The 26,307-nt window shown below is 32.5% G+C and overlaps 1 protein-coding gene and 2 long non-coding RNA genes across 10 annotated transcripts in view; 2 read left to right on the plus strand and 1 right to left on the minus strand.

Moving 5' to 3' along the window:
* The first annotated feature begins 758 nt into the window (after nucleotides 1-758).
* Nucleotides 759-2,857, plus strand: LOC146872343 (uncharacterized). Its single transcript, XR_014983349.1, has 3 exons — nucleotides 759-894; nucleotides 993-1,071; nucleotides 1,196-2,857. It is a non-coding gene; the product is annotated as an uncharacterized LOC146872343 (long non-coding RNA).
* Nucleotides 2,858-3,516: 659 nt separating this feature from the next.
* The window catches only part of LOC118447323 (uncharacterized), a 41,357-nt gene continuing 18,566 nt past the window's right edge, over nucleotides 3,517-26,307 (plus strand). For 2 of the 8 annotated variants that reach the window (XR_014983341.1, XR_014983342.1), the window contains exons 1-5: nucleotides 3,848-4,414; nucleotides 4,599-4,706; nucleotides 4,805-4,913; nucleotides 5,313-5,369; nucleotides 7,370-7,430. This is a non-coding gene — a long non-coding RNA (uncharacterized LOC118447323). Of the gene's footprint in view, nucleotides 4,415-4,434; nucleotides 4,532-4,598; nucleotides 4,707-4,804; nucleotides 4,914-5,312; nucleotides 5,370-7,369; nucleotides 7,431-26,307 lie in introns of those variants that run through there. The other 6 variants (XR_014983343.1, XR_014983345.1, XR_014983344.1 and 3 more) reach the window with 6 other exon arrangements.
* LOC146872344 (uncharacterized) lies at nucleotides 11,317-15,313 on the minus strand. Its single transcript, XM_085663195.1, is given in 8 exon segments — nucleotides 11,317-11,478; nucleotides 12,317-12,371; nucleotides 12,442-12,516; nucleotides 12,578-12,781; nucleotides 12,851-13,328; nucleotides 13,331-14,564; nucleotides 14,787-15,062; nucleotides 15,179-15,313. Coding segments are annotated over 8 exon segments (2,619 nt in total).

Genomic DNA, 26,307 nt, shown 5'->3' on the forward strand with positions numbered 1-26,307 from the left:
GAGCAATTGAAGAAATTTCAATAAAAATGAATATTACGTTAAAGCCAGCGAGACCTATAAGATTAAAATTAGAAAGAAGAAATTAATTAAAATGAGTAATATTTATAAACATAATGCATGTATAATTAACATATATACATGACGAATTCTATGCGTGATAGTAGATAATTCTGTAACAGATTTATCTTAACAAACTTTACATGGTGAAATTAAAGAAGCCTTATAAAAAACATGTTGTAAAGTACAAATAATAATGTTGAAGGCCCAGTGAAGATAAAAAGGAATAATAAGTTAGACAAAAAAAAATTACATCTTATGTCAGTACACGCAAAATAAAAATATGAATTACAAATGTATAAAATGCCAGCAACTAAAATAAATATACAATACTTACTACAATAGTAAGTACAAAATTTATATAACAACAGTATTGTTAAAATTTATAATTTTTACCTTTTCGATATAGAATATTTTCTGTTATATTGTAACGTGTTCGCCCAAATTTATTAATTTTTTCTTTCTTTGTGATCGCATAAAATAATGTTTCATTTTTGTTTATAATGTTTTGTTATTCTTATACATTTAATCGAACGATTTACTTTGCAATCAATGTTTGTTATTGCAAAACAGAAATTCTAGTAAATACATTTTCAAGCTTAAAAGTAATTTTAGTGAAGTTATTTAATTTACGTGTCTAATAAACACAATATTTGTAACAGTTAAATTTAAATACTAGTTATATAATTAGTTATCAAAATTGACACTCATGAAACAATCGTTGAAATTTTAAGTTTCATCATCGTATCGGGAGAATTCATTATCGATGGAACACATTACCTCCCACTGCTACTTCACATACGTCATTTACATCATGTTACATTAATTGTGTATTATGTACGTCGTCGTATCTCTAACCTAACCTAACTTAACCCTAACAATAATTACTACTACTACTATTGTACTTTCCTGTATTACTAAACCACTATTTTCAGATTTTTTCTCTTTTTTCTCTCCTTGATATGGCAATGGATAATTTGCGGATATATTAGCAAGTAACTTGCGACATTTCTTGTAAGAGTAATTTTCGTGATATTTATAAACACATCTGATATGATGACTGTTAAATTGAACTGATTACCGTAATTACTTTCAGATAGCGAAACAATATATAATGTGAACTCATTTTTTCTTTTAGACAGTTATATCTAACTTCCAATGGCATCCCAAATATTTTATGAGAGTTCATGTGCTAAAGATAATAAAAAGAAGTGTTGAGCGAAGAAAGGAATTAATTTTGTAATGGATAGATTTTTATGAATTTTCTTCAAATTTTATTAAAGAGCAAAAATTATCGGTATAAAATATAAAAACAGAATGTCTTAAATAATCTTTCGAGTGAATTTAATAGTAATGAAAATTAAATTACACAATTTATGTACACGATTTTACCAGGAAGTGAGAAAAATATAAATGAAACAGTGATAATTTAATAGAAGATATATATCCGAATAATCAGAAATATTTCCATGCCATAATATATATTCATAAAAATGATTCGCATGAAAGATGGTAAGTAAAGCATACATAAACACATGAATAATAAAATGAGAATTTTTATTTTTACATAAAACATTTATAAAGTTTATTCAATATTGTTTTATATGTTTATATTGTTATATTATTAATGTATTTTTCCATGTGGGAAGACAAAATAGTCTCTAAATTTGTTTTGTATTATTTCAGCAGTTTCTATACAATTATGAGTTTGTTCTTGTTGTAATTCTAATAGGTTCAATGTTGGCATACCAAGAATTCTCTATTTCTCATGCTCCTTATCTATATTAAAAATACTTTGTTACTTCATAGAATTTATTTTCTTATGTCAGAAGAAAATAGTGTAATGCGCATAGTGCTGATACTAAGAGTGGTTTTCTTGCAAAAAGTTGTAGTGGTTTATTAATATACGAAATAGATTAATAATAAGGTCAAATGCATTTTCTACAATTTGTCTAGCTCTCGAGAAAAAATAATTAAATACACAATTCGGTGCTGGTTGTTTACAAAAAGGATACAGTTTTAATATATAAGTTTTTATGGCAAACACATTATCAGCAACAATGGCATAGAATAGAGGTTTCGTATGTTTTATTAAGTGTTCTGTAGCAGGAAAATTTAGTGAATTATTTAATAAAGTACAATCTTATATATATCTCCATTAGAAACTCTTCCACTAAATTCAATGCCCACGTACCTAGAAATTTATATTTTGTATCAAGAAATGCCATCAACACTACACTATTGAATTCTTTATAATTATAGTAGTAGCTGGCAATACTTGGAGGAGCTTTTATTGCTATATATTCCATCTAATTCTCGTACATAATGAGGAAAATTCCAATATTCTTCAAATAATTGTGTATGTTTCTTCTTAGATATTGTTAAAATCTATAAAAAAACAGCTACAATAAACATATGTTAATGTTAAATATTAGTTTTTCACATTTAAGAAAATAGAAAAAAAAGCAATGTCAAATGTAACTAAAGCTAGAAAAACAAATAGAAACAAATAGATCGACTCTAAATTGATAGTATTGAATGTTCAGTTACATCATTAGATGCTGAATATCCTACATCTATCATCTGCTTCGTTATGGAGTAATTCTAGATCACCTTAAATATTACATTTTTTCTATTTCAAATATTTATATTAAAAAAAATAATATTTGTTTTATTTTATTTAATTTATTTATTTATTTATCTGTATTTGAAGCTCAGAGTCTATTACAAGGAGACAATCGAGTTGTTTCCAATCTTACGTTGTTTGAACTATATATACAATTCTTGTAAGTAAATTGTTCGATTAAATATATAAGAATAACAAAACATTATAAATAATGTGTAACTGGAAGTAATACAATTAGTATATAGTATAATTGTATTAGTAGAAATAATATTATATAACTTTTATACAATATATAATTTTGTTTGTAGACACGAAAAAAAAATTGGATTTTAGAGGATTTAATATCCTTTAAAAGAGTAAGACAATTAAAACAAATCGAAACAAATATATATAATAAAGGTTTTGCATAAAAGCCTTCATTGTCCGATTATTTTTTTAAAAACCAAAAAACCATTATTTATTTCAAATTATTACTTCCTTGCGAATTTGTCGCTTCAGTTTCTTTTTGAAAGTAACAGTCTGAACATTTCTTATGATTTCCGACTTCTATCGATTTCTAACATTTCATTTCAATTATAAATTCTATATTATTAGACGTTTTTAAATAAAAAATGAATAGATACAGATAAATATTATTTCTTCTATAAATAATATTTACAAGATTGAAATTTATTACATAGATAAATTTATTTATTATTTGCTTTTATTTAGTCATCTGTTGCGGGTTTTTCAATATTTTCCTCTCTATTGTTGTATGAATCTTACTACTAGTCTATAGATTAGAATACGCCATTAGTATCATAATTCGTTTGAGACAAGTCAGGAGTGTAAACAAATGTACGTGATGAGGATGTGATCAGATCAGGAACGTATTTACAACTTTTAGATATTGTAACATTTTTCGAATGGGAAGTCGAAGCAAGCTCTATAAATGACATGTTAAACTCAATGAAATTGACATATAATTACTTTCGCAATTGAAGACGTATACGGATAAAAAACTACATAATTATACAAATCTTCCGAAACTATTATAAAATTTACAGAGTGTACTATTCTTTTCGTAAACTGAATATATATGAAAGCGTCAGATAGATAGGATGGAATGGCATACGATTCGCAAACTATTAATTCGGTCCTGATCTATTGTACGAAATGTCCACAAGATTGCGCTTTATAAGGCTTCATCCTACCGGTGTTAATGTGAAGGCTATTTAGGATTTACCTGTGCTAGCGAAACGAAGTTTTGTTATTCTTCTTATTACGGGTAATTAACATGTTTTTTTTTCTAAATTACAGATTCTTCCAATATACTAATCGATAGTCAGACATGTGATTTTTATAATATAGCATTTGCAAATCGAAAAAATGGTGCGTTTGAAATATATTCGTGAAAATAAAATTGGCATTTAGACGTGTCTATCGTGAGGATTATTACGTTATACTTTTTCTAGAATTTTTAGCTTTTATTTTCGCGGTGTGTATTCTTTGTTTGGGTTTTAATCATGATTGATTATAGTTCGATTTTCGTTTACATCGTATATATACGGGTATACAATATGTACATATAATACGTACATTTATGTATCCGTATATTCATAAATATACTTGCACACTCGTATTTATATCCGGATTGTTATTGCCAAGTGAATGATATAAACGTGTAGAAGGTGACTGAATGCCTGAGTTACAATTGAAAGAAAATTTGGAAGCCAATAAAGAGGACATTCTGTAAGTTTTGTATTGTCGAACGGATCTTTTTTAGAGCTATTATATATATATTACTTTTTAAAATTATTTTGAGATAAATTGTTTCAATCATTTTCTCAAAACCTTGATTCTATACGTGTATGTATGTGTGTGTATGTATATATGTAATCTTAATTTATGTTAATAAAACATTTTCATTTTACAGATTATAATACATAATATTCTACGAATCGACGAAACTTTATACACAGTACAGTGAAGATTGAGTTTTGTTTTTCATTGCTCTTCGTATGTAGCTGAAAATAAGTTAAATGTATGGTTTTAAAATTTTCAAGTAAATTTTAGTAAAAGAACATAGGACATTAATAAGGACGAACTTTCTATTGTACTATTTTGTTTGTTATTTTATAGGAAAGTTTTTTGTTGCCGCATGATAAACAAAGTTAGGGAAGGTGACTTTCCTCACTATTCAATGATATGATCCCTGCGACAACACTCGACTGTTCTGCTACAAATGTAGGTACGTAAGTAATATTATTTTCTTATTGATTGTTTCATCATAATTTTATTTTATTTTATTTTAGGATAATTATCATCATTTTTAAATAAACCATGATTAATAGTTGTATTAATTATTGTACTTTTATTATAATATTATTAATGTACTAAGTATTAATTAATTTACTTTCATTATAAAATAATTAGTGCTATAAATGTGATTAATATTTTATAGTTAATAGTTAATAGTTAATATTGTTTATTACTCCTTTTTATTTCGCGCTATTTTTATTTCATTTTTTACTTTTTATTAATAGAAATTCAAGTAATCTCTTTTTATTTCTTTAGTATACATATACATTCAAGGAGTTTTCTTTATTATAATAATGATACTAATAATATTGCTTTCATTTTGTTTCAGATCTTATTGTGCAGTTGTCCATGCAGCCATGAATAGGTCGATTCTTATTTCAATAAGGTAAAAAAAGAATCGTGAAGTTGACTGTTTTTAAGTTTATTTAAATTTGTTTGCGTTTTGTGATTTCAATTAATTTCTATGAGCATGTGTATTTGAATAGATTGCGCGCAAAGTTTTAGAGTCAATTTTTGTCGTATAAAGTTTTATGTAAGGCTGTTCACTACCTTTTGTTCAAAGCGTATGTGTCTTCAGCGATAGATATGTGGACAAAATATGAACTACGAAACAAGCGGGAAATGCTGTAACCATCATACGTCTGTCGTATCGATGTATAAGTTTGTGTTGATTATTCCCCTCTCACGCGACATATCAATTGGTTTCGTGTAGGTAGAGTCAATAGTTTAGTAACAGTGAACGAACTTTTCAGTCTCTTATATGTATATCTTTTTTTTATGGTAGTATGCGTGTCTTACAGTGATTCGTGTTAGATAGGACGTCTGTACATATTTGTTTTACGATAAAAGCATAGAAATAATAAATAAAATTGACGCATATAAAAATTAGTATATAAATCTATTTATATTAGTATATAAATAGTGAATAAGAAACAATGAGGAAACAAATGCATAAAGATCATAAGGTAATAAGATAAAGAAAAATCTTAGCGGACAAAAACAAAAGAAACGTTACTTTTTTTCATATGCTGTTTGTATTAGTCATGTAAAATTATACATTTTTTCTTCTTTTGTTATCATAAATTACCGTCATCATATATATCATGATGTATACAATATAAGTATATTCTTTTATTTCTTCTTATTACTGTTTTTATTACTATATTATTACATTACATATTATTATTATAGTATAGTAGTAATAATAGTAATAATATGAAGTGAACTACTATAGAGGAAACTATAACAAAATAGCATTAGAAGAAAAATCTCGTAGATTATGTGGAAACGAACTCATATTTTGATCTTTATGAAAAATAATGTATAATATATATGTTCAAAAATTATTAATTTTGAAAAAATAATCGACAAATATATTTACTTTACATGCATTTGTCATCGAACAGAATTATACAGCTACTATGTCCTACCTAGCACAGATCACTGCGAAATTCACATCAGTCACTAGCCGGTAGTAATATAATAGATTGGATAATAATACCTTACTAAATTATCAAATAAGGAAAAAAATAAGGAGAAAAAGAGTAAATTAGTTCATTATTTTCATTTACATTGATTTGAATAAAACAAATAACCGGAATCATTGAGCTTCAAATTTAAGATTTCCTGAATTACGAATTTATGTGCTTGATCTGTATATACTTTGTAGAATCTTTGTCTTTTTAGTCTATAAAATCCAAGAGAAATTACAAATTTTTTCAAAATTTACCAATAATTTATTAATTTAGATCCCTTGACATAAACGATTGGACATGTATTTTCTTATTTTTATCATAAAATCATCTGACCAAAGTTTATTAAAATGATCGAGTGAAAAATGTTAAAAAAAAAATTTGAACTATTTTCCAAAAATACCGTTTTTTAACACAATTTTTTTTTGAAAAAAAAAAAAAAAAAAAAAAAAAAAAAAAAAAAAAAAAAAAAACAGCTTTTTTAAAAATTTGAGATCAATACGCCGTAGATTAAATCTTCTTCTCATTGATGGCATAAACAATTAAAAATCCTGGGTTAGTGAACAGCCTTAACTTCTTTTTTATAATCATATAAAGTATACAGGTAACACCCGTATAATGCAATTACGATACAACGCGGTCTTGAAATTGTTAGATTTTTATCTTTTCACTTATTTTACCTTATTTTGTTCATAACATTTATGCGTTATGTGCATGAAGTTTTATTAGATTCTGTGTTCTATTAGATTCGAGTCTCGCATAACAGAATTTATATAATGTATCATTTCTATGGAACGGAATATTTGCGTTATACTGTTATATTGTTTACCTGTATTTACATACAAAACAAACAATAAGTATTAGTAAATTCAATTCATTGTCTTTTAATGAATAAATAATTATCGCGTAATAGAGTCAGTGCATCACGGAAGATGATCAAGATACTAATACACTTGTTTTACAGCAGAATATTGGTAAGTAAATGTTGAAATTTTATAGCCAATTTAAATTTACAATTCTTTTTATTACAGTGAATTTAATATTAGCGGAAATAATTAACTTTTCACTACGTTGCAAAATAATACAAAGATTTATTACTTATAATAAATCTATTCTTTTAACAAGGATATTGAGGTACAAAAAAAAACAGAAATCGTAAAGTTACGGATTCGGTACACCAGTCGCATTATTGCTTAATTCTTATAATACTTTCTTGAAAATTTCGTTTCATGTTGCTTCAATGTAACGTTTCTTAAATTCTTCGGAAGTCCTCTATTTGCTCTAATTGTTCCGCAAACTCTTGTTTTCTTCTAACACGTTGACTGCCACACGTGTTTTCAGTAAAATCTCCTTCAGGCCACTCCAGCTTTGTATAGAAAGTTTTAAAGTTTTACATTCTACATAATTTTCTTAATAAACCATTTTCGTATTACTTTTATAACGATAATTTATATTAATGAATATTCATTATAAATTTAAGTTTATATTAATAAATATAGTTTATATTAATTAATATTCAATAGTTTTGTTACTTCCTCTACGAAATATCTTTTCAAACACATACGAATATCCTTCGCAAGTAGTCAAATAAGCATCATCCCAATACGGGTGATGCGGCCCAATCAGAAATTCTACTGTCATCCGAATATAGGTGACGTGGCAGTCAACTAAAGGAGCAATTCGGCTGTATGTACGTTATTGTAATAATTGTCCATATATACATGGTGATGGAATCCCACATAAGGATCTAAAATCGTTAGGGCCGTATTTTCTAGCGTTGCTTCTGAGCCTGAATATACTTTGAAATTACAGATATATCCAGATGCCGCTTCTCAGAGCATCCGCATCAGAATCCCATATTTTACGAGTTTTGCAGGATTATACGTGCGGAAAAATAATCTACTCCGCCAAGGTATTACGCCTTCATCCAATGATAATTGCTGCTTTGGTGTATACACAGTCTCGAACTTGTGTTGTATATAATTGAGAACTTCTCTAATTTTGAATAGTCTGTCTGATTTATCATGCAATAGATCATTATTGCAAAAATGCCACATTCTCCAGATCTGCATAAATCTGTTCCGGCTTATTGTTCTGGGGAAGATTGATGTTCAATATATTTTATAGGTTGGTGACATGTCATCATCGATAGTTCAAATTCTCTGGACATCTTACGATATGATTCTTCACTTCTGCGAAGACGTACTAATCATATATACAAGGGCAATCTGCAGTCGATAATTAGAGATGTAGTCAATATGTTTCGAAAATCCTTCAATGATACATTCCATCCGTTTTAAGATCTTTGTATTGATGAAAGCCTTATATTGTACAAAGGCCGCTTGTCATTCAGACAGTATATTCCTTCGGAAAGGAATAGATTTGGTATCAAATCTTTTATGCTATGCGATTGCAAAACGGGTTATGTGCAAGATGTTATAGTTTATTGCGGACAGTCAACAAATATTGAAAGTGCAGCCAAGGGTATCGGAAAGTCGGGTGCGATAGTTTTGTCGCTTTTGCGACCGTTTTTAGGAAACGGTCACACAATCTATCTTGATAATTTTTACTCAAGTCCAGGATTATTTAATTTGTTGCATAATAATAGTACAAATACGTGCGGGACTGTTAGTAAAAGACGGCAAGGAATGCCGAAGTTTGAGAAACATCTGAAAAAAGGAGAGGCATACTTTCATTCATCAAACAGTTTGTTAGCGATATTAAATAAAATTTGTTAGCGTGGTTAAATAAAAAAGAAGTATATATGATTACAACTATGCATACGGCAGGTTTTGCAGCCGTATCTAGATGTGGAGGACTACAGAGTGTTGCTAAGCCCGAATGTGCTATTGATTACAATAAATCAATGGGCATAATAGACAAAGTCGATATGGTTATAAGTACTCTAAAAACAACGCGAAAATCGTTGAAGTGGTACCGCAAATTTGGAAACAGTAGACAAATAATCTTGTACATTCGGTACATGAATCAATCCCATATTTACTAGAACGCCGATGAAAGTTAGAAATTCTTGTTTGGTAACGTCGTGCCACTTGTATCAAATTGATTTGTCTGAGGGTTGTTTGTTTCTTATCTTTTCATTGGCATAATAGTTCATTTCTTTTATTATATTCTCTACTAATTCACTTATAAAATATAAAGTAAAATAGTCTATAGGATCTTTTCTATTAATGGTCCGGTTGTTTGGTGATGTATGTTAAAATTTATTGTAAGTACGTCTGACTCAGTGACGTCTTTCCACAATTCACTTGTGATCTTATCTTCTATCGTTATGTTTTCTTCTATATCATTTTCATCGCTATCACTGTCTATGAGATTTCTTTGTTTTCTTATTGGTTGGATGATTTCACTATCACTATTGTCGTTAAATTAATTAAAAAAAAAAAAATTAATATTTATTTTTTTTAACATGTCTGTATAAATTACTATCTGAAACTCATCTTCACTAATGTTTACATCATGAGATTCACTCGTGTTTGGCAATTTTGCCATTGTTTTAACCCTTTGCGGACGAGTGTCGGAAAATAGCCGCCCAGTTCTCGCACTGTGGCTGGCGTACGTCTGTCGTCCTAAACGATAAGATACGCATGGGTATGCTAACCTATGAAGTCAAGTTGCCTCTCAATGAAATTAGAAACTTTGTAGTGATGAAGTCTTATCTTCCGTATAATGTAAACTTACGATGCGAGACCATGGTAGGGTCAGAACGAAATTCAGTTTGTCAAGTCAGTCTTTCAGTGTCGCTACCAGAGAAACCAGCAAAGTTTTCCACAATTATCTTATAAAAAGGAAGAACTGATATTGTAAAGCCAGATGTGATTATAAACTATAATAAATATATGGGCGGGGTTAATAAAGCAAACTAGTACAAAGGCACATACTGTTTCATACGAAAGTCTCAAAAATGGTGGCGAAAGTTATTTTTTTGGGGATTGGAAGTTTTAGTCATAAATTCCTATCTATTATATCATGAACATCACAAGAAATACAATATAAAAAAGTTAAAACATATAGAATTCGTGCATCTCTTGGTAGATTAATTGATTGGAGATTTTCGAGACACTAATCGCAAATCTCCTTCAACATCTGGAACAGCAGGAAGACTCAACGGCCTTCTACATATAATTCGGCGGGACGAGACAGGAAGAAGTAAAGACTGCGCCGTATGTTCCAATTGAAAAGTAAAACATGGAAGGAGAGAATCCAGATATTATTGTGCTACTTGTTCGGCTAAGCCGGCCTTGTACATAGATAATTGCTTCGAACTATACCATACAAAGCTCGAATATAAAACGTCTCATATGTAACCAGGATTGAATTTGCACTTTTTTTTATCGGGCTTCTTCCTGGTGGAATTTTGATCGTACTACCTGTTCGTTTCGGTACTAATAAATTCAAACAAGTCGTTCCCTATAAATAGTTTCACGACATCCTCTATATTGTTTGTATCTCTGGGAAATACAAAGGACCAGAAGATCCTTCGAAAGCATTATTGTTTCTTGGTAAATCAAAATCTGACCACTGTCTACTGTTATCTTCGTCTGATTCTTCTGTATCACTTGGTAATGGTAGTGTTCGCCGAATTCTCTGTCTACATATTTCAGATTCATCCGAAGATATTGCCTCATTTTCCTTTTTTGAAGACGTAATGTCTTTAAGTTCCTCACAATCTTGAAATTCGAATGGAACATCAGACAAGATGTCCACACATTCATCACGTATAATTGTATCTTCTTTTTCTTTTGTCATTGTCGAAGGGCACAGTTTTTTATGAAAACACAAAGTTGCTACGTCTATAATTTACTGTTAGTTATAGAACACGCAATATTCTTTCGTTCTTCAGTTTTGAATTTGAATTGAATTTTCCACAATGCAGCCATTGGTGTTTGAGCAATAATTTCCGAATGGCATCAAGGTGGAGCCATCGGACGTCATAGTGTTAAGATTACTTTTAAGTTCAACTGCGATGTTCATTGCATTTATCTTTGGATTTTGCTTTATCTTTCGAATTATCTATTGACTAATATACTCATTTATTTTCCGTTTACGTCCATTTCTTGGAATTTTTTTTTAAAGTTTTTTGATGCTATATCTGTCAATGATTCCTTGGACCGCGGTTTATTTACAATGTTTTTTAATTTCACGCAGTATTAAAATTAATAATAATTTCAATAATTAGATCGAAACTATTACGTGGAGTAAGGATACGCGTAAACAATCAACGCATTACGGACGGCAATAAGAGGATAAAAAGAAAGAAATTTCTTTTATCTGTTTTCACTGGAATAAGATCTAGAGCTCTTAAAATGAAACGAGCGATTTCATATTTTTATGAAGTATGTTTTTTTTTATGAAGTTTAACGATATATTGCTACCGTCAGAAGACTATAATCCTCTATGACCTCTATAACCTCTTTGTTAACAAATATTTGTTTTGGTCAGTATCATGGCGATATGTGCGTTTATTATGACGATTTAGCAGTAGAATAATGTGCACGAATAATTTTTTGACTTTTCTTGTGTTTCTTGTATAAATTGTCTTATGCATTATAAAATATTTTTAATTGGTACATTATATCTGTAGATAGTAGATTAATAATGGGAGTAGTTTTTGGCAATACATAATTTGTTTATAAAAAGTTATTGTCAAAATATTAGATGTATGAATATTTTTATATTCATTTTTACAAAATGAATGAATAATTTATTAATAATATTTGATGGTATATGTTTTTTTTTTTTTTGAAATAGTTCAAACGATTTGTATAATTTTTTAAACATTTATAATTTTTGATTTTAACATTTCTTTTGTTTGGAATTGTTTTCCTCCTGCATAAACATTTCGTGCTAATTCGGTCCAAATATTTTCCATAATGGAGAATCTGCGGGCTAGACTAAAACATTTATTTTTTTTTAGAAAGAAAATAATTCTTAGCTGTATGGATCGACCCGTTTTTCAGTTACAATATCAAATTTTTCTGTGTAATGCAAGCAGCATACTCTTCTAATAGATCATTTATTAATTCTATATACTTTTGGCTATTCATATGGTCTAATATAAAATTCATACATGTCTTTGTATCGATTTCCAGCCCATTACATTTCCTTCCCCATTTGTCGATGACTTAAAATAAGTTCTTCCTTTTGAAAATCATGGAAATAATAATGCCATTCATATGGACCATCGAAATTAAATTTCTTTCCGTCATTAAAGATAACTTTTCTGCAACGTCGTTTTCCATGAATATAACTTCTTGCAAATGCTAAGCGTTGTTCTCCATGGTACGATGGTAGTGGTGAATTTCTTCAATTTTCGATGTATCAAATGTTTATACAGTTGTAACCGTTTGAGTCCCAAGCAGCGCGATCGTGCTGTTCAGATTTTATCTCGAGAAAACCCAGCGTATTTCGAGCATTGTGGACAATTGGCGGTACGTGACGGATTGTCAAAATTAAATGTGATCTTTTTATTGCATTTTTGGTGCTGCAGAGTACGCATTATCGCAAGTTACGGTGTGGCAACTTTACTAATCCAAATGTTTTTTCTTTTACATGACTATGTGATTGCTTTTCGCTCATCCATTGACACTCAATTTCAAAAATAATATTTGACATAAAATCTAACCGAGATATTGCTTCGCTCTTAAATATTTCCTTGTAAATTATATATGCATTTAAAACCATGCGGTTGATTATGTGAAAGGCTACCTTTTTCCAATATTGAACTGATCTTCGTTCATCGAAATCGGTATACAGCATTTTATTGGATACATCGACACCACCCATGAAGGCATTATAAGATTGAATAATAGCGGGTTTTGTGAAACGTATTTCTCTGTCATGTCGATTTTAGTTATAGTCACATCTTGCTCTTCTGCTTTCGTCGAAATTAATAACACAGGATTTTTTAAACTCTTCTTTTCGCGATACGCACAGAACAATACTTCATTGTTTCGAAAATATTTTACCTCGTTTACGTTAGTTTGTTTCAAGTTATCAGGAATACATTTCATATTTCTTCTAATTGTTCCAGTTAAAAAAGTGTCCATAGAATATAAATAGCGAGCTAATTCTACGCTAGTAAAAAAATTGTTGACAAAAATGTGATACCCCTTATTCAAACAATTACTACCTTTTAGTAAATTCACCACGACATCGTACCCAAGTCCAAACTTTTTTCTATCACTAGAAATTGTTTCTTTTGCACCTTTATAGCAAGAAAACGCTAAACAATATTTCGAAACGGTGTCCCACAGCATCCAGAATTTTATTCCCCAACGATGATGCTTTTTATTTGGTAAATATAGCTTTATGCTAGAATGACACAGCGTCCCAACTAGCGTCTCATCAATTGATAATTCTTTGTGTGGTGTATAATGTGATTTGAACACCTTGTTAGCATATTCAACCAGTGGTTTAAATTTTGCACAGGGATCGTATTTCGCGTGACCAGGTGAAAAACATAAAAAATTATCTACTAAGTGAAAATATTTTAAAATCTGTTAAAATCTATTTCGAGAAAACATTCTTCGAAACCACGGTATATTACGGGAATTTTCAGACCAGTATGAACGTATATTAGGTTTTCTCGTAATTCCCATTTCCAACAGCACTGCTATAAATGCCTTCATTTCGAAAACGGTAACAGCTGTCCAAATCTCTCTTTCAAAGGATTCTAATTCTTTAGGTGAAAATCTTGAATACTCCGCGTATTTATTCGTTTCTTCAACTATTAGTTCCCATAGTGTCGAATCCAAGAATAGTTCGAAAAATTCAATCGGTTTACTCTGACTAGGGAAGTTAGATTGCGAATCAGATTCTTCGCTAGGCTCTTGAGAATTACGTTGATTCGAAACGTCTTCAGCAACTGGTAGATTGTTGAATAAATATTGATTCGATAAATCAGTATCGCTATCCTCCGAAGTGCTCAAAATGCATTGTCTTTTGCGCTTTACCGGAACAATGCAGTCGTCATCATCGACGATAATATGATCACATGGATTTGTGTTTGTGCTTAAAGATTTTCTTTTTTGATTTATTGTACCTTTTTGATGATGAACAAAATTTAGAAATGTTAAACAGTAAATCTAGATCAATTTTTCACAATAATGAAAAGAATTATTAACTGAAGAATACGTCCGATCACTTTGCAAACTGCAATAAATGTGACGGAGCGATGAAAAAAATATGAGAATCACGTTACCTACCTCATACAAGAAGCGCTATAGCGCTACTTGTTATTTTTCAAAATAAAATTAAACAAGCGCTATCGCGCTGCTTGGGATTCTTCGACAGTGTTTTTTCAATACCGTCTGGGATAAGATACACTGAACATTTTTTATATGTGTTACAACATCTGCCGCTTTAGTGATTTCTCTTGCAGTTTCCTCGGAATTAAAATCTTTCCGTAAAAGGACTCTCGTCTGTCGTTCTATCAGAGCTCGAGGTCGTCCAGTGGTCTTCTTTTTTGCCAAATCTGCGTTTCTTCGATGGTATGTACTGCTTAAACGAAAGCCGCCCATTATACAAAAGTAGACTTTCATCAGTGCATAGCCGTTGATAAGGCTGAAATTATTCATTAAATGCTTTTCGTAATATTTCAACGACGTTTCGTATTTTGTATAAATGATCATTAGTACGACCAACATCATCGGTGAAATGTAGCATTTAAAGTAATTTGAAGTAACGGTCTCGTTATTACTTCTCCAAAGATTTCGCTACACAGAAGTTTATCTTTGCTCCAGTACTCTGCTAATGATAATTTCTTGTTGCGTGTCATCAATAATGACACACCAAAAAAACAATATAATTCGGCTAATCCTATTCCATCTGACATATTTACGTTATTATTACTCTTTCAACACCAATATCGATTACTTTCCCTTGCAATCAACTCAACGAGCTCTTCAGAAAATAAAAATTGAAAAAAGTCTAAGATTTTTGCGAATTTATTAATATTTTTTTTATTCCTGAATCCGCTATCGCTAACTTATGTATTTTGGAGATGAATGTTTTTGACCTCCATACTTCAGAGTTATTGTCATGGGTTTCAATCTGTTCAGCTTTTGATTCAGAAGTACTACATATAGCTCTTCTATTTCTGTGTCGGATTACATTAATTTGATTTTCAATATCTGAATCACTTTCTGAATCAGTTAAGCCATTAGAGGATTGAATTCTTTTCGAGCTTCTCTGTGACATTCTAATAAGAGAGATACAAAAAGATTTTAAAAAACAAACTAAACAAAGCTCCAAGTAAAATTTTCAAATAAATGTTGCAAACCTTAAAAACTTAACATCTGCCATCCAATTTCTTCTAATGATTTAATCTATAGGTATATGTATATGTGTTTGTAAGTTTTTCTCTTTGAAAATGTTTTTTCAAAATTTTTGTTTGGATTTCACACGAAGAAGTGACAGTCTAAGACTGAGGTTCCTCTTCTACGATGTTGTGTGATTTCATGAGTGCTCTTTCACGTAAGATAGGACCATGTTATATCGATCTAATATGTGATTTATGAGTACGATAGCACTTCTGCAGAATGTGATCTATCGCTTTTATCACCATGTATTCTGGCTGACATGTGCGACTTTTCCTGCCCCTTGCTGTTGTGGATCTCGTTGGCAGTGCGTTAATTCATATTTTAGTTGCGTTGACGAAGTCTCGTCCTGATAGGAATCGAAAGCCGCCAGTTATCCATTGATGTTGTAGAGGGACTTTTCTCGATTCCCTTAAACCGCAGCCATCAAATGAGCTGCAGAGAGTTTGAGCCCATTTATTCTCACAATGCTATCGAGTTTTTTTAAGAGATGTGTTACCCAGGTTCAAGAGATGATATAACTCTGGTAGCACCATCAGTCTCAACGCGAAGAGCCTCTGTTATGGCTTCAGTGGCGCTTTAGTTAGTTTTTGAAGCGCACATTGGAAGAGTTCGATCTCCTGCCACATAGATCGACCTTCAGGCATGAATGGTACGCTTAGATATTTCCACTCATCTTCCCGTTGTAAGGCCGATAACTGGCATCCTGCACAATTCAACACGGCTCTGCCATTTACCACCGTCTTTTCATATATGGCAGACTCCGAATTGCCACAGTAAACAACTTACTTATATTTATAAGTAAATTACATTTGGCCAGGTAATCGTTCACAATATCCAGAGTGCTTTGGAGTCCTAGGGATGTAGAGGCGACAAAGACGAGATCGTCTGCAAACGCAAGAACGTTATAATAAACTCCGTCCACGTCTGCCTTTGGGAGTATTTTGCGCAGGTCCCCGTCCATCACCATATTAAAGATAATAGATGAGAGCGGGTCCTCTTGCTTAATTCCGCATGTTGGTTTAATTTGTTCAGAGACCCAGGCATCACATGCAAGCCTCGTACTGCTTCGTTCATAGTGTCAACTATATATTTTAAAAAATTGTTTGAGACACCATAAGATGTTAAGGTGCCCCTAATAATTTTGTATGATACGGAACCGAATGTTTTGGTGACGTCTGTCGATTCCATAAATAGAGGCTTGAAATTTTGCTGGAAATAACGGAGAACCATGCCAAGATCGAAAATACTTTTTGCCGTTCCATCAGAAGAAAGAAAGGCCCTTTGCTTTTTGTCGAAACTAATCTCCTTGACAACTATTGGCATATTATAGTATGTCCTTGCCAATACCGATGATACCGTTATCGGTGGAAAGTTCCCTGGGTTTGAAGCGTCCACTTTTCTTGGAATCAAGGTTGTCTTTGATTCCAAGATAGATTTAGGCATTTTGCCTCCAACTGATAAAAGATTGAATATCTCCACAAGAATTTTTGTGGGAACCTTTCGAAGCTGTCTAGTAATTAGGCCATCAGGGCCTGGCGCGGATTGTAGTCTGGTAATGACCGTTAAATTTCGCCTGACTCGATTGGTGTCAGTAATGCTTAATTTTCTTTCATTGGAACTGACTGATTTCACGAAAACAAGTTACTTGACTTTGTCATGTGACATCAACAGTTGGATTTTGGATGGCTGTAGAGCAACCGAATTGCAGCTTCCCAATTACACCAGCTTAGCTACGCGCCTCTTTTTCGATCAATCCTTTCGGAATCTTACACAGGAACGAGGCTCTTTTATTTTCTTCACAATAGGGCAATTAAACTGCATCAAGAAAGGTTCACATTAACTTACCCGATTGAAAAAATGAACTTTAATTAGTCATCTGTCTTCCGTTCTGTACGATGATCTTTTCCCATCTTCCCGGGAACTTCATAATTTTGCGCTTATAGAAGTTCTGGTCCTTATTAGCAAAAAAACTCAATGAAGTGCGATTTGAGGTCATCGTTATTACTGAAATTTTTACCATTTAAAATGTTTTGTAAACTTCGAAATAAATGATAATCCGTTTATGTATCGAAACTATATAGGGGATGCGAAAGCATTTTCCAACCGAGCTCCAATAATTTCGCACGTGTTCCTAAAGATGTATGAGGCTTTGCATTGTCGTGCAACACTATGGAACACTTTACGATTTTCCAATTCTGTTTTCCTTTTTTCTTTGATTGCATCCTCCAGTTTCATAAGTTGTTGGCAGTAAACATATGAATTGATAGTTTGGTTTCTTTGAAGCAACTCAAAATACACAACATGTATTCATGTTGTGTATCCCACCAAATTAACAGCATGATATTTATCTGATCAGCTTTCGATATGATTAGTACTGGATCATCACGCTTGAACCTTGATATTCTTCGATTAATGTTATTGCAGACAATTCATTTTTCATCACCAGTGATAATTTGTTTCAAAAAAATGTCGACTACATTACGTTTGAAAAGCGAGTATTGATTCGTTGTCTTAAGTAAATTTCTTTCAATTCATGCTGAACCCATATATCAAGCTTCTTAATGAGTTCAAGACATCTTAAGTGATTTTCTATTATTATGTGTAATACATTTAATTACATTTGTAATCTCTCGTACAGTTATATGATTATTTGATTCAAGTATGGCTTTCATTTATGACAATCATCAAACCGAAGTTACTTTCTTGCCAAAGCAATACAATAATACAATAGTATTTATATATTGTATTGTTACAAAAGTTTGAATATAAATCTCGCACCATGGCCGCAGCATGCAATCAATGTTTCATCAAATGACAGTGTCTTCAATTGCAAGATTGTCTGATAAGTGAAAGGTCCCAAAATTAATAATAAATTAATAATCGTATAGATTTGGAGAATAAATGTTTTAATATCCAAACAGGGTTAACAAGATCTGATTTGTTCCTGATTGTATAAATATTATTTATCGGAAACTTCATTAATAATATTACAATACCCAAATTAAAAACAGATGTATCAAATATCAATATATTAAGACATTATTTAAAAAATAAATTGATTTGTATATAAATAATTTATCAGCGAATCAAAGATATACCATATCTTACACTATATCATTGTATTAAAGACCTTTAAGATTAATTCCAAAAATGATTTTTTTCATGTTGTTGAAGAAGCTAATCCCACGTAGAGACGCGGTTCATAAAGTCGGTCTCCGTCAATTGGTGTGGAATCCAAACTTCATACCGATTCACATATCCCATCTTAATTAAATGATTATGTACCATTGTCCTGGGAATGTTAGTGGCATCCATTATCTCGCGTACACTATATCGCGGATTTTCAGCAAGCGTCTTCTCTATATCGGCTTTTTTCCATGAGTACACCTTTATAGTAACAAAAAAATGAACAACAGTTCCTAAAGCTTGTATTATTTACTGACAAAACTCAGTTCACTAGGAAGAGAATAGTTAATTTTTATCATTGTCACATGACAATCGGCATGACGTTATTGAATCAAATAATCAACGGCAATTGATTATTAACGTGTGATTAAGAATAATTGCTAGCCATTTGATCCAATTTTTCTGAATGGAACTGGAGGATCATAGGGTTCATTTTTAAAAGAAAATTTACATAAACTATTGGACGTCTCACTTAATGTCATCAACCATATGTTATTTATGCATAATTGTGCACCACCATATTTTAGTTGATTAGCAAGACTAATTTTCAAATGAAAGATTCCCTATTGAATCGATTGGTCATGAAGGACAAATTAATTGGCCAACACAATCACTTGATCTAAATCCATTAAATTTTTGTCTGTGAGGGCACCTAAAGTTTTTGGTTTACAATGCATCAGTAAACGATGTTTCAAAATTGCGATATCGCATTCAAGAGCTTCGTTGTCAGCGAATTCAAACAACACCTACTTTTCAACGAGTGAAAAGATTTATGATGCGACGTGTAGAAGTCCGTACTCAAGCCAAGACCATTTCGAATAGTTTCTATGAAAATTATAAAATAATAGATTATGTCCACATTTTCGGAAACAACGTGTAAATATATTCAGCTTACTTTTATAGCTGTTAAATTTATTCTGCTAAGAAATAAACTATTGGGTCATTCGGAAAGTTCATGCCGATTTTCGGTAAGTGGCATAAGGACATGTCTAAATATATCAGAATGATTGAAAACAAATGACATGCGTACATATGCTAAAACACGGTACTTTAGCCATATTTGAAAAAGAATTTGGTTATGACACGTTAATGTTTGTCAATTTTATACGCCTTTAAATATGGAAGAAAACAAAGTGCATTTTAGGCATTTAATGTTTTTCTTTTACCGGAAAGGCACAAATGCCACACAAGTGGCAAACAAGATATACACTGTTTATGGCGAAAGTGCTGTAGCTGAAAGAACTATGCAAAAGTAGTTTACTAAGTTTAAAGCTGATGATTTCAACCTTAAACATCAAGAACGCCCGGGTAGGTCCTTCACCACAGATGAAAATCAGATTGAAAAATTGATCGAGAATAACCTACACTATACGTAACCCACGTAAATTAGCAGTTAAATATGTCAAAATACTCCATTCACGAGCATTTTGTGAAGCTTGACTACATAAACCGTTTTGATGTATAGGTTACCTACGATTTAAAGGAAAAAAATCTGATGGATCGCATTTCCATTTGCAACTCACTCTGTAAATGTAACGAGGAGACACTATTTTTGAAGCAAGTAGTGATGGGGGATGAAAAATGGATCATATATAATAATGTTGAGCGGAAAAGATCTTAGGGAATGCGGAATGAATCATCTTTAGCCACCCCAAAAGCCGATCTTAGAAGATCATAAGGTCTAAAGAAGATCATGCTGTGTCTGGTGAGATTGGAAAAGATTGCTGTATTATAAGCATTTACCAAACAACGATAAATTCAGAAAAATATTGTTTCCAATTAGACGAGTTAAAGACATAAAAACATCCTGTCGATGATAAACTTGATGCACCTGTAAATCGGGCATCGCTGCTACGAACTGCTATGAATATCGACAAATAGCGTTGCGATACCGTGGAGATCAGAGCACAAGAAAATAGGAAAGACGCTCGCCAAGGTCGTAGATCATCTCGGAAAGAATTTCAAGATGTTCATTCTGCTGCTGAAAGAACGTCATATGGACCAGAATTCACTGATTATATGTGAACAAGAAAGGACTATCACCCAAATAACCAGACATTTTCTTTTGCGTTTTTCTCGATACTGTTTTTCGATCTAATCGTAAAGAAATCTCGACAACTACCAGACTGATTAGCTTGAAATTTGAACACAATACTCTAAAATATATTATCTACAAAGTAACGTACGATTTTGGCAATATGTTGATTGGTTTTTTAATATTAATTTTTTTGTTGTCAAATTTCTATGCAAAAACAGTATTTCGTTTATTTACCGTTCATTTCTCAAGAAAAAAAATCGGTACTCTATATTATAGCCACAATATTCACAGATAAGAAAATAATTTTTTTTTAGATACCCCATTACAGAAATTTACTTTCGGTCAACAATACACACTGGCTAGTACCGGTTATATCCGGTGTCCACTATGTTAAAACAATTATTGTAAAAGTGGCTAGAGCCAGTTATATTTGATTTTCACTATTAATTCAAATGTTTTATAGTGAATAATGCCGATTAAATCTGATATTTGTAATAACGATACGCAAATTAAACTTAACGTAAAAAATTAACGCACAAGAAAAAATTATTGGCACCAGTAAAGTGTATTCATTTTCTATCTTTTTGTGAAATATCATAGTTAAAAATAAAGTAATTAATCAGCAATAACATTACATTCAGAAAAATAATTGAACCAGGTTGGTAAGTTGTTAAGTCTAGAAGATCTATTTTAAATATTAATAAATAGTTCAGGTTTTGTTCTCTTTATGATGGAATATAAAAATATTAAAGTATGCAACTAATGCAAATAATGAAAAAATGCTCATTTAGTGATGTATTCTATACCAAAACCTTTATATAGATGAAAGACTTCTTCTATATAAAGGCAGAATATCTTTTAAACAATTTATTTCATTGAAGAGGAATAGATTCGGAATAAAATCTTTTGTCCTTTGTGACGTCAACAGTTGGGTCTTGAATGGCTGTAGAGCAACCAAAATGCCTGCAGTTTCCCAATTGCACCAGCCTAGTCACTCGCCTTTTTCGGTCAATCCTTTCGGAATCTTACACGGGAGCGAGGTTCTTTTTATGTTCTTCACAATAGAGCAGCCAAACTCCACTAAGAAAGATTTACTTTAACTTACCTTATTCGATGTAATGATGAAAGGGCTTCGAATATCGTTCCACGATTCTATTTTCCCTTCGTGCACTCTAGACTCGGCTACCAACCCTTGACTTGTTCCCTCTTGCTAGTGATGGCTGAAGAATAATAGTGCGAAAGCGATGTTGGATATTCGACACTTAACTTTTTTAACGATTTTGATTTATTCAGCATAAAATAAGTGATAAAAATTAACAAACGGAAATAAATAACAAAATGAAACTAATAACTACGATTACAAAGATTAGAAATATAACTGCAAAATAATGACCATTAATTCGTTTATCTTCGATGCGTTAGCTGCATACGCTTTTTGTGCAGAGATTTTTTCGTATAATTAAATAATTTTATCCATAAATTGTACCTCTATCATGGATAAACGGATAAATCATCTCTCATGGATAAATATGATCTGCGGTGATATAGAAGAATCATCGAATTCTGACCTTTCTGCAATTTTTGGAGAAGTTCTATACAAAGGTAAAAAGCAAACTCATACCACAAGAGATGCATATTATCAAGTAGCTCGGAATCTTATTCCGAAAATATTGACGAATTACCTGACATCGATCCACGGCAATTTCTTTGGAGCGCACAAAATTTAATTCCGAAAGTTTTTGATTTTGATGAAACTCTATCAGGAGTTAAAGCAAATATTAACGATAAATCGTCAATATTAGAAATTTTTCAACTTTTTTTTTCCGAAAATATGCTTGAAGATATTGTGAGAGAAACCAATAATTATTATACCACGAAAACTATACGCAGTAGTCACTCGCGATTGATGTCTTGGAAAAATACAACAGTGACCGAAATGTATCGATTTTTTGCTCTGTCGATGTTAATGTCAAGAATAAAAAAATTATCAATAGACGAATATTGGTCAACCGACAAATTAATACGCACAGAAAGTATTCCAAGAATAATGAAAAAAAAACAGATATATAGCTCTATTACAAATGTTGCACTTCCACGACAATAATAAGACAAGTCCAGATGCGCTAATAAAAATACGGAGCATCATCGACAGACTGCGTAATTCTTTTTTACGGGCATTTTACCCGCATAAGCATTTATGCATCGACGAAACCTTGCTGCTTTTCAAAAATCGATGTTTTTTCGAACAGTATATACCTTCAAAACGAAGTAGATTTGGTATAAAGTCGTATGTTATCTGCGACTGTCATACAGGATATATCGAAGATTTTATTGTTTATTGTGGAGCACGCACGGATATAAATGACAATCATTTAGCAGAGATTGGCAAATCAGGGAATATTGTTATGACGCTGATGGAACCGTATCTAAATAAAGGTCATGTTTTGGTCACTGATAACTGGTACTCAACCCCGGCATTATTTTCGCTCCTATATCATAATAAAACAAATGCATTTGAAATAATGAGGAAAACCAAACGTGGAGTGCCTAGTATATCTAATAAATTATGCAGAGGTGAAATTGCGTTTCAGTCTACGGATAAACTATTAGCACTAAAATGGATGGACAAAAGAGAAGTGTTAATGTTATCAAGCTATCATTCTGCTGAGTATATAGAAACAAAAAAAAAAAGATGTAACAGGAACACCAATATTAAAACCGACTGTTATTGTAGACTATAATCGCGTTATGGGAGCAATTGACAAAACAAATATGACTTTAAATTCAATTAATACTATTCGAAAAACTTTGAAGTGGTATAAGAAATTCTTTTTCCACATGCTGGACCTTTCCATTGATAATACTTACATACTCTACAAAATTACATTCAAAAAGTACATAACATTTGCGAAATTTCATTTATGTCTCATTCGAGAAATTTTACTAAAATATCTAAATGAAAATGTATACAGCAATAAGTGCGGTGGCCAAACTGCATCCAAAGATAATCTTTTATGACTGGTTCCAGGACATTTTCCATAAAAATATATCAATCCTACAGGAATCCGGCAGAACGGTCGCCGGAAATATGTAGTTTGCAGCAAGTACAAAAAGCGAACCGAAACACGATTCGAATGTAAAGAGTGTAACGTGGAATTATGTATTGAACCCTGCTTCAAATTATATCATATTGGGTTGGCAACTAAATGATTGCAGATTTTAAATAAGAAGGAAAATTCAAAATTTTTGCTTAAAAATATAACTTTATTCAATTAGTTATTGTCCGTTTTTATCGATGACTTTTTGTCATCCTTCAGGCAGTGTCATAATTCCATGTTCATAAAACCTCTTATTTTTGCCAGCAAAAAACTGAATTAAATGTGATTTTAGATCACCAGCGTCATTAAAAATTTTACCGTTTAAGGAGTTCTGCATGAAACGAAATAAATGGTAATCTGAAGGCGCAAGGACAGAGCTATATGATGGATGTAACAACATCCCAACCTAGTTCCAATAATTTTTGGCGAGTGACCAAAGATGTGTGGAGCTTTGCATTATCGTGTTGGAAAACAACACCCTTACGATTTGCCAATTCTGGCCGCTTTTCTTGAACTGCATCGCTTAGTTTAGCGAGTTGTTGAACGTACACGTTTGAATTAATCGTTTGGTTTTTGATAAAAGTTCGAAGTGCAGAATTCCCTTACAATCCCACCAAACTGATAGCATAATTTTTTTTTGGTGAATCTCAACTTTTTATGTCGTCTAGGCTGATTCATCTTGCATCACCCACAATCTTTTCCGAGTAACATTGTTATAAACTATCCACTTTTCGTCGCCAGTTATCAGTCTTTTCAGAAATGGATCAATTTCGTTGCGTTTCAGAAGCGAATCGCAGATGCTAATGCGTTGCGTCAAATGAATTTACTTAAGCTGGTGAGGGATCCATAAATCGAGTTTCGTACCCTAAATCGGTACTTCGTGCCCTAAGGGGAAAGAGAGTAATAGTATCACTGGACGCCAACGCGCGATCACCTCTCGTCGCAATCCATGAGCCGATTTATTGGTCAATGAAAAGTAAGAACAGGTTGGACGTCCAATGACCACAACTCTATAGACATCGCGACACATCCCCCAAAGGTCGAGTCGGGCCAGGGGGGCTGTGCTCGGGGCGCGGGGAACAGGAGGTTCAATACCAGGAGAGCCGACTGGGAACTGTTCGCTGAGCGCTTGCTCTCCCTCACCGCGACAAAGCTAGAGGGAAGAAGTTTAGGATCGGCTTCAGAAGTAGAGACACGAGCCAACGTGCTCACTAGTGTCCTACAAACCGCCTGCTATGAATCTATACCCTGAAAAAAGGCTCACCGGAAGTCCAACCCATGGTGGACCAGAGCGCTTACGATCAAGAAGAAAGCGGTAGCTAGATTGAGACGCACGCTTTAACGGGAAAAAGAATATCAGACGCGCTTCGGGTTAATGCGCGATTAACGTTCTATGCTGCGGGCATACAGCAAAGAAATACGACGTGCCAAAGTAGATAGTTGGAGGAAATTCGTTACGGAACAGGGCAACGCGAAACCGTGGGGGTATGTCTACAAACAACAGGCGAGCAAACTGCGATTCGAAAGAGCAATCAATATTCTTAAACGAGACGGAAGGAAGACCACGAATTTCCAAGACACGGCTATGGTCCTTTTCGATACGCATGTCCCGGATGACTGCGTATCCGAAGACACACCAGAACAGCGAGCGATACGGTATCTCTCGAGGAACGTTCCCGAAACGAATCCCAGGAAGTCAATGTGATCGCGTACGCGGACGACCTACTCCTCATCATAGACAGAGACTCTAGGAAAGAACTCGAAGAGAAAGGAAATCGCGTGGTAAATTGCATCACCGGAGGTGCACGTCGGCGAAATTGTCAATCTCCGAGCGAAAGACGGAAGCGATCGTCTTTAAAAGCGACTAAGTGAAAAGGAAACCTATCGGTAGGAGGGGAGGACAATGTCCGGATAGAAAGCAGAAAACGGCGAAAAAGACCGATCTAGCTAGTATGCCTCCCACCATAAAGATAGGGGACAATAGCGTTACATTTAGGAATTCTGTTAGATACCTCGGGGTATAATTCGATAAAGGGCTGGGGGTCACGACACGCTGCTGTTACTTTAACGACAAGGTCGGCCCATTGTTCACAAAGCTAGATAGGCTAGCAGCTAGGGAATGGGGACTCCGTCACTGCGCCCTCCAGGCGATCTATCGCGGCGTGTTCATTCCCACGCTCACGTA

The sequence above is a fragment of the Vespa mandarinia genome, chromosome 20, assembly GCF_050613455.1.
Source record: "Vespa mandarinia isolate Hongniang chromosome 20, ASM5061345v1, whole genome shotgun sequence".
Classification (NCBI taxonomy): domain Eukaryota; kingdom Metazoa; phylum Arthropoda; class Insecta; order Hymenoptera; family Vespidae; genus Vespa; species Vespa mandarinia.